The sequence below is a fragment of the Paramisgurnus dabryanus genome, chromosome 20, assembly GCF_030506205.2.
Source record: "Paramisgurnus dabryanus chromosome 20, PD_genome_1.1, whole genome shotgun sequence".
NCBI classification, from domain to species: Eukaryota; Metazoa; Chordata; class Actinopteri; order Cypriniformes; family Cobitidae; genus Paramisgurnus; species Paramisgurnus dabryanus.
The window spans coordinates 8,673,789-8,688,052 of record NC_133356.1 but is presented as its reverse complement, the minus strand read 5'-3'; the positions used below and the strand labels follow the sequence as shown (position 1 = coordinate 8,688,052).

Sequence of the window (14,264 nt, the reverse complement as noted above, 5' to 3'; positions counted from 1 at the left end):
GAAAATATATATTAAAGGGGAACTCCACATTTTTGAAAATATGCTCATTTTCCAGCTCCCCTAGAGTTAACATTTGATTCTTACCGTTTTGGAATCCATTCAGCTGATCTCCGGGTCTGGATCTACACTGCAAAAATGATTTTCAAGAAAAGAAAATTCTTAGTATTTTGTCTTGTTTTTAGTAAAAATATCTAAAAATTCTTAAATTAAGATGCTTTTTCTTGCTGAGCAAAACAACCCAATATAATAAGTCTAGTTTTTAGACCAAAAATATAAAATGTAAGTGATTTTGTGCATAAAACAAGCAAAAAAATCTGCCAATGGGGTAAGCAAAAACTAAATTCAAGAAAAATTCCCATTGCCAGATTTTTTTGCTTGTTTTATGCACAAAATCACTTACATTTTTATATTTTTTGACTTTTTTTCTTGGGTCGTTTTGCTCATCAAGAAAAAGCATCTTAATTTAAGAATCTTTAGATTTTTTTCTGAAAACAAGACAAAAATACTAACATTTTTTCTTGAAAATAAATTTTTGCAGTGTTGCACTTTTAGCATAGCTTAGCATAATCCATTGAATCTGATTAGACCATTAGCATCGCACAAAAAAAAAATAACCAGAGTTTTGATATTTTTCCTATTTAAAACTTGACTCTTCTGTAGTTACATCATGTTCTAAGACCTACAGAAAATTAAAAGTTGCGATTTTCTAGGCAGATATGGCTAGGAACTATACTCTCATTCTGGTGTAATAATTAAGGACATTGCTGCCTTAACATGGCTGCAGGAGGCGCAATATTACGCAGCATGGATTCCAAAACGGTAAGAATGAAATGTTTAACTCTAGGGGAGCAGGAAAATGAGCATATTTTCAAAAAAAGTGGAATGTCCCTTTAATATAGAATTTCTGAGAATAATAAGTTATTTCATGGAACCAGGGTCCTGCCTAATCCCAGCTCGGTTGTGGCTGCACTTGTGTAGAGATCTGCTGCAAACTAACCAGAGAAGATCTTTATTGCTTGTTGAGGAATTAATAAACTGTAATACACATTACAGAGGCAATAGAGTTGTGTGATTGAGTTTTGCTGTGTTCTCTTTACATACATTTATTCAGTCAGTCAGTCAGTCAGTCAGTCAGTCATATCTTTACAGGTTAGTTAAGCCAGAAAATGTTAAATTCTGTCATTATTTACTCATACTTTTCTTCCAAACCAAAAAGACTTGAAAAAAATTGGATGTCATTAGTCACATGTGTATATTGTTAGCAAAAGTCAACATTTTATTGTATATATATTCCAGATTTTCAAATAGTTTCATCCAAACCAAATATTGCCCTACCCTAACTCATTGGAAAAATTATTTATTCAGCTTTCAGTTTAAATCTCTCTCTATAAAAAAGATTGGTTTTGTTGTTCAGGGTCACATTTTTTTTTGCTGTTAGAGCTTAACAATTCACTATGCATTGTCCTTGTATAAAACCAATCTTTTTTTACTATATCCTCTTGTATTCCATCTGTTATCTGTTATAACGTAAATTCCTTGAAAATTGATCCCAGAAAAATTCCAGTGCCTCAACGCAAACATTGATTTTGGGATCACTTCTGGAATGCACTGCAAAAAAATGACTTTCTTACTTAGTATTTTTATCAAAAAATTCAATCTCAACATAACACCGACTGTGACGTTACAGTCGAGTTTAGGGATGCACCGATACTGGTATCGGGTATCGGCCTCGATACCACATTTTCTAAAGTACTCGTTAAAAGTCCCCCGATACCTGGAATCAATACCACGGTCTGAAAAATGTCTATGTTTGAGCGGCGTGTAAGGGGTTAATGCCTCTTGTGTTGTCCAAAGAGGCAGAGTTTACAACAAACTGGAAAACTAGTCCTTTTTTTTTTGTTAAATTATATTACTCAAGCTGTTACCTGTCAATTTAAATCTTATTTTTTTTTTATTAAGTACTCGGTATCGGCAAGTACTGAAATGCAAGTACTCGAACTCATATTCAAAAAAAGTGGTATCGGTGCATCCCTAGTCGAGTTGTAAGCACCCAACATTAAATTACACATTAAATTAGGTACAATGTTTTTACAATCCTAAAAAAACAATAATTTGTGACTGTTGAGTTAGCGCTATATGCTAGTTAATGCTATATGCTAGCACTAAGGCACACAACAAACACAAACTTACCACTTAGAAATTTCCATTATATAAAAAAGACCTGCTCTGAAAAAACAGAGCATCAGAGCCAATCAGAGTACAGCTCAACATTATTATTCATGACCCTATCAAATAAGATAATAATAGACCTTTTTATTCTAAGGGCAAATCCTAGAGTTGTAAAACGTTTTTGGATAATTTTTGCACTTTATAAAGCAACATACTTTCTTTGTAGATATCAGAAAACAATTAATCCTATTATTTTAATGCATTCTTTGGCACCGTTAAAAGATGCTTACCCCATTTTTGCTTGTTTTAAGCACAATTCACTTTTCAAATTTTATGTTTTTTCATTTGACTAGGTGATTTTGCTTATAAAGAAAATACATCTTAATTAACAATTATTAGATATTTGTACTTAAAACAAATACAAAAAATCTTTTTAAGAAAGTCATTACAGAAAATTACATCACACGTCACATGTCTTTATGTGATCTTAAGGGGATGTGTGTGATCGCATTTCCAGAAAATCTAAGGCAATGTGAGTGAACCAAAATCAAGCAATTATTTTCTGTAATCTTTGTGTGAAAAGTGCTTTAAAGAGAAGTAAACAATGACAGAATTTTCATTTTCCAGGGAATGATTTCTTTAAATAGAATCAGGCATTAGTTTCAGACTTCTAATTATACATTTATTCCAAGTTAAGATTTAGGCAGTCGGCTGATGACCCCATAATGTCTTCCTCCGATATCAGGAGGATTGTTAGAATTCTCCGACAGGGAAAGGCGAGGATAATTAGCATTCAGACAGCGAGGGTATTTTTGGGTTGGCTTTTTGGGGGGAAGGGGTAAAAGTCTAGTGTCAGGAAACAGGAGGAACTGAATTGTCTTTCTTGCAGGGATGTCAGCAGCAGTCAGGATTGGGAGGAGGGGGAAGAATTTGAGTGTTACCCTCCTGGGATGAAGGTGCAGGTGAGATATGGGCGAGGCCGAACTCAGAAGACGTACGAAGCCACTGTGAAAGAGGCAGACCTGGAGGGGGGAGAGGTTCTCTACTTGGTGCACTACTGTGGCTGGAACATCAGGTAAGGCAGGACCCTGGGAACTCAACGCTTCATGTTTGCATATAAGACAGGGTCACGGCCAATAGCTTGTGTCGTTCTGATCCATACTGCAGACTAATCTGATCTGCACACTCGGATGGAGAGAGGGGTCATGTTTGCGTGCTGTGTTTTCTGACTTCATACCAGAATAATAGAATTCATGAATCAATTCAAAAAATGGTGCAGAAGTACAGAAAACATCAATTGTGTGTGGATCAACTAAATGGTTTCCCAGTTTTGTGTGCAGTATGCATGATCAGACAGACGGTGGGTCGTCAGTATACAGAATTATTCTTAAAGAGGGGGAAAATATTTCAGTGAGCTCATTTTGTGGTTGTAGCTGAAGTTTAATGGTGGATTTACAATGGAAGTGATTTAATCACTTGTGTCTGTATTGTGTGCAGTTTTATTGAAGCATTTCTGTGTTGCTCTTCTGGATTGTTAACAATAACAATATGAGTGGCTGTTGTGAAATAAGTCTGGATTTGTTGTCAGGACGTATCTGTTGCTGTTACCATGTTTGCTACTTGTGACCACTGTTTTATATGAATGATTGTTTTAAAGTGTTATTACGTTTTTTTTTTTTTTTTTTTTGTACTTAAGGGATAGTTTGCCCAAAAATTGTGTCATCATTTACTCAGATATTTTGAGCAATGTTTGTAAGCCGTTTTTGGGCACCATTGACTTCCATAGTAATATTTTGTTCTTCTATGGAAGTCAGTGGTGCTTCTGGTTCATTATAAATATCTTCCTTATGAAGGTTTGTAAAAACATGATGGTGTGTAAATTATGACAGAATTTTAATTTTTTGGTGAACTATCCCTGTGAAAGTATTCATGTAACAAACATGCTTCAGATGCTGTATCATAGCAGATGTGTTGATGTTGTAAATATTAAAAAAAAATTAAATGTGAAAGTACATGTCTTTACTTTGTTGTTTCAGATTTAGCATTAAGCTTTTTGGCTCGTGTCATGCTGATGTAATCGTTTTTATTGTTTTCCTTTGGGTAAATCCCATGATTTCTGTCAAGAAAATAATGAAGTCATATTACTTGTAGCCTGAAATCAAGAATGTTTTCGAAATAATATTTTAATCTTATTTAATTTGTCAAGTGTTTATAAATGATACTCAGTAATTGTAATTTTTGCTATTAAATGATGCACATTTTAACTTATTTAACCACCTAAGACCTTTGGTTTGTCTTTTTTTTCAGATTTCTTCCAGCTATTTTGGGGTTAGGAAGAAGCAGTAAATAAAATAACCAAATATTTTTCTTTGAACATGAAGCAGTGTATTTGTCCATGTTTGTGTACACAGAATGAAGTATTATGGTGCAAACAACAAAAAAATTGATAACACTTAAACCAGGTCTTAGGCGGTTAAAAAGTTTTTTTATTTTATACGGAAAAAAATGTAAGCAATTGATAATCTAGTTTGAGATAAGTTTCAATTAACATTTAAAAAAACTTACAATAAAACATTTAATAAAAAAAAAGAGAGATTCACACAGCTTAAGTTTGGGAGTGATGTTGACCGGTCTCTTTTTTTTGTGACAGGTACGATGAATGGATCAGAGCCGATAAGATTGTCAAACCAGCTAATAAGAACGTTCCAAAAATAAAGCATCGCAAAAAAATAAAGGTACAATCTGACATCATCAAGTAATATGTCTGATGTTTTGTAAGAAATAAAGTTGCACATTTAGAGGATATTTACATGCAGACATTTTTTGATTAAACAGAACAAATCCGAGCGAGAAAGAGACAGAATAGAGAGACTGACAGACAGAGACGATCTGTCTCCATCCAAACATCGTGTCAGTAGATTCTCCAAATCAAACACTGGCAATGATGTCTTCTCCAAGCTAGAGGAGTCTGATGATAATGAAAACCAGCAGACAACCATGACACCCATCGAGATCACATCCATCCTCAATGGACTCCCAGGTAACTTCGTATATTCACACTGTAATACTATTATGTTTGGAGCTTTAAAGGATAAGTCAATTTTCTTAAAAATCCAGATAATTTACTCACCACCATGTCATCCAAAATGTTGATGTCTTTCTTTGTTCAGTCGAGAAGAAATTATGTTTTTGAGGAAAACATTCCAGGATTTTTCTCATTTTAATGGACTTTAATGGAACCCAACATATAACAGTTTTAATGTAGTTTAAAATTGCTGTTTCAAAGGACTCTAAACGATCTCAAACGAGGCATAAGGGTCTTATCTAGCGAAACGATTGTCATTTTTGGCAAGAAAAATAAAAAATATGCACTTTTTAACCACAACTTAAAAAGTTCCTCTTCCTGTGTGACGAGCCAGCGCAACCTCACGTAATTGCGTAATGACATCGAAAGGTCACGTGTTACATATATGAAACGCACATTTGCGGACCATTTTATTCAACAAACTGACACATAGACATTTATTAGTATCATTCGACATACAACAATGTCTGAGCGGTCCTCTTTCTCCACACTTGTTTCGATACGTCATCCGTGCCCTCTTGACATGATGACGTATTACGTGAGATTGCGCTGGTGCTTCACAGGACCGGAGGAAGATAAGAAGTTTTGGTTTAAAAGTGATTTGTATCTTGCCAAAAATGACAATCGTTTCGCTAGATAGGACCCTTATGCCTCGTTTGAGATTGTTCAGAGTCCTTTGAAACTGCAATAAACTGCATTAAAACTAATAAGTGTTGGGGTCCATTAAAGTCCATTAAAATAAGAAAAATACTGAAATGTTTTCCTCAAAAAACATAATTTCTTTTCGACTGAACAAAGAAAGACATCAACATTTTGGATGATATGGTGGTGGGTAAATTATCTGGATTTGTTTAAGAAATGGACTAATCCTTTAAGTTTACTTGATTTTAACAATCACATTCATGGAAAACGTGAAAATATCTGGGTATTTTGTTGAAAATTGGGAAAGCCACAAAGCAATGAAAAGTTATGGCAATTCATTACTCAACAGGCTTTTTGTAAATATTTATCTGAATCTTAAAGGGTTCATTCAAAAATTAATTTGTGTCATTATTTACTCATTCTCAAATAATCCCAAACCTGTATAAATTACTTTGTTCTGCTGAACACACAGGAAAATGTCAGGGGTACCATTCACTTCCATAGTATTCTTTTGTCCTACTATGGAAGTGAATGGTGCCCCAGATCTGCTTTCTTACAAACCTTCTTCAAAATATCTTCTGTTGTGTTCAACAGAACAAAGTAATTTATACAGGTTTGGTACAACTTGTGGATGACACACATGATCATTTTTAGGTGAACTATGCATTTAATGCTTATTTTTGTTTTGTTTATTGAAGCATCCGAGAGCTCCACAGATGACAGTGAACGAGAAGAGGATGGTGAGGCTGATCACGAAGAAGACGAACGTGCCGGACGATCAAGTCTTCGGAAAGGAGTTCTTCCGGAGCCTCCGCAGCACTGGAAGAGCGCGAGTCCCTCAGAAAGCTTTAAAGCACCAGCAGATGTGGACGGTACCCAGGAGATGACTGCTCGAGACAGCCCCGAACAAGCTAAGAGGAAGAGCCAGTATGAGGTCGAGGTGGAAGGTTCTGGAACCAAAAGGAAAAAGACAGAAGCTCTAGGAGAGCGCACCTTGAAGATCCAAGCAAAAGGCAAAACAAGAAGCACCAGGGCTGGCGACTGGCTACTCAACAGTTCACCTAAAAAACTGGAAGAAAGAGGACCCGGAGAAGACGGAGGTTCTCGGACGTGTAGCAGTTCGGAAGATGAAGGAGATCTTTTACCGGAACCTCAGGCCAGAGAAGAGCCAAAAGGACATTCCAAAACCAAGAGTTCACCATCTAAGAAGTACAACGGGCTCAAGGAGAAGAATAAACCTGGATGTTCAGGATTTTGGGACATGGCTGACAAAAGAGCCAAAACGTCAGTGGGAACCGAAGAGAGGGTGCCCAGTTGTCGAACCAAAGGCCAGAAGGACGTTTGGTCCAGTATCCAGGTTCAGTGGCCCAAAAAGACTTTAAAGGATTTATTTTCAGACTCTGACACAGAGGCGGCCAACTCGCCGCCTCCTGCGGTGACGGGACCGGACGACGCGTGTGCCGAGCCTCCGCTGGATGACGAGATAGCAGAGGAACACCAGGAGAACCAGGAGAAGATTCAGGAGCATCCCAGTAGCGGTACCAACTCGGTCCTCAACACGCCACCCACTACACCAGAGTCTCCAGGTGTTGGCGAGGGACCCGCTGAGGTTCTGGCTGAGATCCGTGCACCCTCGCCCATCTCCGTGTTAGCCACAAGCCCTCCAACCGTTTCCCTACCGCCAGGACCTTTGATTGAAGAGAGGGTAGAAGGACGCAGCGAGTCTGACAGCAGCACGGTGGAGGTTGAGAGTTTAGGTGGAGAAATTCAGGAGATGCCTCAAGAGGAGGGTGGGGCAGGTTCCCCATCCAAAGCATTTGATGTAAATCTGTCCTGCAACAGTAACAGTAACTGTAGTGTGACTTTGAGCCACAGCAGTTTACAGGAGAACGATCCGAAAGCCAAAGGTAACTGGAATATCATCTCATACTAATCTGATACTAAAAGTTATAGAGATGATCAAGTTTTCATAAATCATCATCATATAATATAATTTGGTATAAAACATTTTGGGTTGGATACATATTTTTTTTCTCATGGGTACAGCGTCATCCAGTCAGAAGCGACACAGGGATTCCCAAGGGGGCGGAGCTTCAAAGAAACACAAACGGAGCCATAAAAACCTAAACTTGCATGCCAAGAAGAACCGAAAAACAGGTAACAGAAATGTGAATGTATTTTTTATAAGTTTGCAAAATGGAACAAAAATCAAATGGGTGAAGAGCAGCGCCTTTAGTTTTATAAATGAAAGCCTAAAGATGGCACTGAACACTGTGGGTTCGCGCTAAAAGTCTAATGTAAAAACATTGTGCTTGGTACACCTCATTAGATAAATAGGATGGACAGTAGGCGGTAGATCTGAAGAACGGCCATATAAATATTCTTCTAGACATTTCCTGGAATAGGGTTTGTAATGGTACTTCTTCTGTGGCACAATTGGAGTTTCTGAAAGAGAGCGCCCTCTGGCTTTTGGATGTGGCGGCATTTCACCGTAATTCATTCAAATTCATTCATTGAGAAAATGCGCATTTGTACGGTAAATCGTTACAGCGCTAATATATGCTGCTCGAAAACATTTGCCGCGTCGTCCACTTGTGATCCAATCGACTTAACACACCTTAAAGGGATACTTCAGCCAAATGTCAAAATTACCACATGATTTATTCATCCTCAAGCAGTTAATATTAGTAAATTTCCTTGCTTTTCCAAGCTTTATAAAGTTGGAAAACGGGGATCAGGGAACAACAACTTTAAAGTGGACATGTCATGGAAATCTGACTTTTTCAATGTTTAAGTGTTATAATTGTGTCCCCAGTGCTTCTATCAACCTAGAAACTGTGAAAAAGAAATACTCAGTGACTTAGTTTTGGTAAACCATTCTCTGCAAGCATGTGAAAAAAATATGCTTGCAGGGGGAGCCAAATTCCATTGAAATTTGGCTCCCCTTGTGATGTCAAAAGGGGATCTTATTATAATAATACTGCACCTTAATCTGTACTATCCAATCATGGCACTGCCATTTAATGGAGAGAGAGAGAGAGAGAGAGAGAGAGAGAGAGAGAGAGAGAGAGAGAGAGAATAATTGACAACCTAATTTCACAGTTTCAATTTCAACATAACAGAGATCAGTCTTTGCATTTTATCAGCTCATTTGCATTTAAACAAGTCACAATTTTAACATGCTATAATAAATTATCTATATGATGTTTAGAGCTAAATCTTCACATACGTACTCTTGGGACACCAAATATTTACTGTATTTTACCTCATATTATTACACGGCTCTCTGGACTGCTTGATTCTGATGGGTCAGTTGAGACATTTGCAGGTTCGTTCTTTTCAAATAATAACCGCTCCAAAGTAATAACGCATAGCCGGTACTACTTGTACGATTAAAATCGCTCCTTGCCAATAAAGATTACTGTTTGGCGCCATCTTGTGACAAACACTGGACAACCACAATTAAGATTTTAAAATTTTGACATTAATTTTAACATGTACGGAAAAAACAAAACATTTAAACAGTGGATAGAAGAACGAACAATGACAAGACACAGAGAGCTTACTGAGACTGAACTTGACAAAATAGAGCATGACAGCTACGAAGCCAACACACAAAAAATACAGAATGGGCATTAAAACTTCTCAAAGACTGGTTAAAGAGAAAAAAATGGAGACAGACAAGTATGAAGCAGAGGATCTTAATAAGGTATTACGATCATTTTATGCATCTGTGCAAAGTTTCGCGGAAGGATAAAAATGTTAATTTAAAACAAATATGCCAATAAAATGTTTAAAATTCATATTCATGTCCAGTTTTTTTTCTTATGTGGCAAGTAGCCGTGTAATAAGCGGGATAATGTAGAGGCAGCTTGTAGTTATCGCGAAATAAGCCCCTTCAGTGTGATACAAGACCCTCCGCTTCGCGTCGGGTCCTGATCACACTGTGATCACACAGGGCTTATTTCCCAATAACTACCGGCTGCCTCTACATTATCCCTTACTTAAAGTCTTCCTTTAAATCCCAAAAAAGTGCATTCATCCTTTACAGAGGTAATCCACATGGCTTCAAGGGGTTAATAAAGGTCTTCTGCGGGTAATCGATGTGATTTAAAAAATCTATACCTGCAAAAGATCTTTATAAACCCCTTGGAGCCATGCGTATTATTTGAAAATAATGCACACCCGCGATGTAACGGGACACTGCTTCGCGTCGTGCCGCATTACCATTTTGGGTGTGCATTATTTTCTTATAATGTAATGGTCCGTCGTCAATTATTCCTTACATGCTAACTTTTGACATTCTGCCCATGTCGCTATAGTGAGCACAGTAATGGGTTGCAGATAATCATATCTATCTCTCTCGCTCTCTTTCTCGTCATTCATTTTCTCTGCAGCTCATAGCAGTGACAGTGAGGATCAGTCTATCAGCGAGGGCACTGCCAAATCTCCCTCATCTAAGAGCAACAGTGAACTGAAGTCAGCCATCTCACCTAAGTGCTCCGGCCGAACGACGCCATCAGGCCACAGATACCACAAGCAGGTGGATCATGAGCATTCCCACCACAGAGATGGTAGGACAAAGTGGACTCTACAGATGTGTAAGTATCATTTAGAGATCAGGTCTGGAAATATGTCTTGATATGAACGTGCTGTAAGAGTTTAGTTGTGTATGATTGCGTGTTTTTCCATGCTTTCAATGCATCTCATTCAGTCAGCATTTAAAGGATTAGTCAATTTTCTTAAAAAAAATCCAGATAATTTACTCACCACCATGTCATCCAAAATATTGATGTCTTTCTATGTTCAGTCGAGAAGAAATTATGTTTTTTGAGAAAAACATTCCAGGATTTTTCTCATTTAAATGGACTTTAATGGACCCCAATACTTTAAAGTTTAAATGCAGTTTAAAAGTTTCAGAGGACTCTAAACGATCTCAAATGAGGCATAAGGATCTTGTCTAGCGAAACGATTGTCATTTTTGGCAAGAAAAAAATATGCACTTTTAAACCACAACTTCTCGTCTTTCTCTGGTCCTGTGACGCGCCAGCGCGACCTCACATAATACGTCATCACATCAAGAGGTCACAGATGACGTTTCGAAACTACGCCCCAGTGTTTACAAGTGTAGAGAAAGAGGACCGTTCCGAATTGTTGTTGTATGTCAAATGATACTAATTAATGTCTTTGTGTCTTTATGTTTATTGTTTAAAATAGTCAGCAAATGTGCGTTTCATATATGTAACACGTGACCTTTTCGACGTCAATATGCAATTACGTGAGGTCGAACTGGCTCGTCACACAGCCGGAGGAAGAAGAGAAGAAGTTGTGGTTTAAAAGTGCATGTTTTTAATTTTCTTGCCAAAAATGACAATTGTTTCGCTAGATAAGACCCTTATGCCTCGTTTGCCATTGTTTAGAGTCCTTTGAAACTTCAAATTTAAACTGCATTAAAACTGTTAAGTGTTGGGGTCCATTAAAGTCCATTAAAATGAGAAAAATCCTGAAATGTTTTCCTCAAAAAACATAATTTCTTCTCGACTGAACAAAGAAAAACATCAGCATTTTGGATGACATGGTGGTGAGAAAATTATCTGGATTTTTTTAAGAAAATGGACTAATCCTTTAAGGTTATCTGTAGATACTGTGTTTTTACATTACTTACCCTGTAATATAAAGTTTGCTATAACCCACCTATCCCATGCTAAAATTTTTGCTCATTTAATTATTAAATTAAAATAAATGTCTGACTATCTTTTAATCTCGTTCATCTAGTGGACCTGGAAAAGATGAGCAGTCCAGAGCGGATAACATTCCTTCAGGAAAAACTGCAGGACATCAGGAATCATTACCTCCTGCTCAAATCCGAGGTTGCGTCCATTGACAGGAGACGAAAGCGCATGAAGAAAAAAGAGCGAGAGAGTGAGTTCTGTGAACTAGCTGTCAGTTGTTTCACAGTACATGAGCTCTATTAAGAGACTTTAACCCCTGACACTCCTCTGTCTCAGCAGATGCTACGGCCGGTTCGTCGTCCTCCTCTTCGCCGTCCTCCAGCTCGCTTACGGCAGCCGTCATGCTGACTTTGGCCGACCCGACAGTTTCGGGTGCTTCGCAAAACTCTGGGGTATCCGTGGAGTGCAGGTGACAGGAATCGTATGGCACCGAGCAGCACAGAGCACTTAACCAGCACTCGGCCCGGTTCCGGCCTGCCCCTGCACTACTGGAGACACTGACGGACACGGTACCGGGGTACGGAAATGACGAAACAAAAGCCACCAGATGACAGCAACAAGCACTATTTTATATCGACAACTGTTTCCTTGGCAAGCTAATTGCACTCAAGTGCACTTTTTTCTGAGAGGTTAGGTTGGGTCGGGTTTGACACGGGACAAAAAGAAATCGGTGTGATTTACAAACCAACCCCACGAGTGTTTATGTTCGTATTGAGGAATATTCTATCCTGTCTTTGAATATGAATTTTACTACAGTGATCGTCCACTGTAATACACATTCATTTCTGCACTGTTTCCTTATGCGCACACCTGTCTTCACACATCCGTCACTGGTACGATCAGATCCGGCCCGGAGCCATCCGTGTTCCCCTCTCAGAGTTCATAAAGGAAATTCGCTGAGAGCCATTGAGCAGTGAGGGTCAATAGATGCTGCAGTGCCTTAAAGTGCACTCAATAGGGATCCTGGGAAGAGCTGGGTAACACGTAAGGGGAGTTGATATGCCTCTTGAATGTTTCGTTGTAAGATATCAACTTGTTTTTCTTCATTCTCAAACAGGATGAGCACATTCCACAGGCTGAATTTGAGAACAGATGTCGACCCAAAATCAAAAGAATGAAATTATATTTTGCATAAAGAAAATGAAGGATCTATTACTTGCATTGTCAAGTATCTATACATAATGGGAGCATTTGTTCTACCGTTTTATATACAGATTGAAATAGATGTCTTAAAATATTTTATGAAAATTACCATGAATGATGGAAAAGCAAAACATCTGGATTAGGGATGCTTTTTGTTTACATCATATATGTGTGTAAACTGTGTATAATAACTTTGTATAAATAAATGTACACACATGCATGTATATGTTTTAGAAATGTTTACATGTGTATATACATTTGTATATTTATGTATAATTTATATTATATATAAATATAAATACTTAATATATACATTTTTTTTCTTAAAATTATACATGAATGTGTGCATATTTATATATATATACATATTTATTATACACAGTTTACACACATATGTGATGTAAACAAAAACTTTTATTCTGCTAACGATTAATCGCGATTAATTGTTTAGCATCCCTAATCTGGATACATTACAGCCGTGGTTCTCAAACTTTTCAGTGTGGACCCCCAAAGAAAATTGATGACATAAAACAATCTCAAACTTACAATTTGAATAAAACAAAACGTCTTAAATTATATAGTTTAGTGCTGTTGATTGGTAGATTTATTTTTCTGATATTTATCATATTTTAAATGATAATTTAATGTATTTTATAAATGATCATAAAACTGGGGTCATGCCTGGCACCATCTTGTGCCCTCCAAGTGGGGCCTGCCCCCAATTTAAAAACCATTGCATTTAAAGGGACACTCCACTTTTTTTGAAAATATGCTCATTTTCAAGCTCCCCTAGAGTTTAACATTTGATTTTTACCATTTAGGAATCCATTCAGCTGATCTCGGGGTCTGGCGGTACCATTTTTAGCATAGCTTAGCATAATCCATTGAATCCAATTAGACCATTAGCATCGCGCAAAAAAATAACCAAAGAGTTTCGATATTTTATGAATGATATTATGTAGTGCCCAAAAATAGTCCACTGCTATTAAATGTTAGCAAAGGGACTATTTTCGGGCGCTGCGTAATATCATTGTGCCTGCTGCAGCCATGGTACGGCAGCAAAGTCCTTGATTATTACGCCAGAATGAGAGTATAGTTCCTAACCATACGAGCTTAGAAAATTGCAACTTTTAATTTTCAATCGCTCTTAGTACACGATGAAACTACAGAAGAGTCGAGTTCTAAAATAAAAAAAATATCGAAACTCTTTGGTAATTTTTGAGCGCAATGCTAATGGTCTAATCAGATTTAATGGATTATGCTAAGCTATGCTAAAAGTGGTACCGCCAGACCCAGAGATCAGCTGAATGGATTCCAAAACTGTAAAAATCTAATGTTTAACTCTAGGGGAGCTGGAAAATGAGCATATTTTCAAAAAAAGTAAAGTGTCCCTTTAAGCCCGTAGTCTGTTTTTTACGTGTACGCAAACTTGTGCACATGGTTGAACGCACAGCCTTGCAAAGTATAGCTTGCGCATTGTGACAAAATGCAAT

General features: G+C 37.5%; 1 protein-coding gene across 2 annotated transcripts in view; it reads left to right on the top strand.

Moving 5' to 3' along the window:
* Positions 1-12,926, top strand: part of arid4b (AT-rich interaction domain 4B) — a 75,712-nt gene extending 62,786 nt beyond the window's left edge. The window contains exons 17-23 of one of the 2 annotated variants that reach the window (XM_065296272.2): positions 4,820-4,904; positions 5,005-5,209; positions 6,595-7,803; positions 7,943-8,053; positions 10,294-10,497; positions 11,672-11,818; positions 11,905-12,926. In XM_065296272.2, the coding sequence (XP_065152344.1) occupies positions 4,820-4,904; positions 5,005-5,209; positions 6,595-7,803; positions 7,943-8,053; positions 10,294-10,497; positions 11,672-11,818; positions 11,905-12,041 (2,098 nt within the window). In that variant the 3' untranslated portion in view covers positions 12,042-12,926. The remainder of the gene's footprint in view (positions 1-4,819; positions 4,905-5,004; positions 5,210-6,594; positions 7,804-7,942; positions 8,054-10,293; positions 10,498-11,671; positions 11,819-11,904) is intronic. The other variant, XM_073812803.1, reaches the window with a different exon arrangement.
* Positions 12,927-14,264: the final 1,338 nt, after the last annotated feature.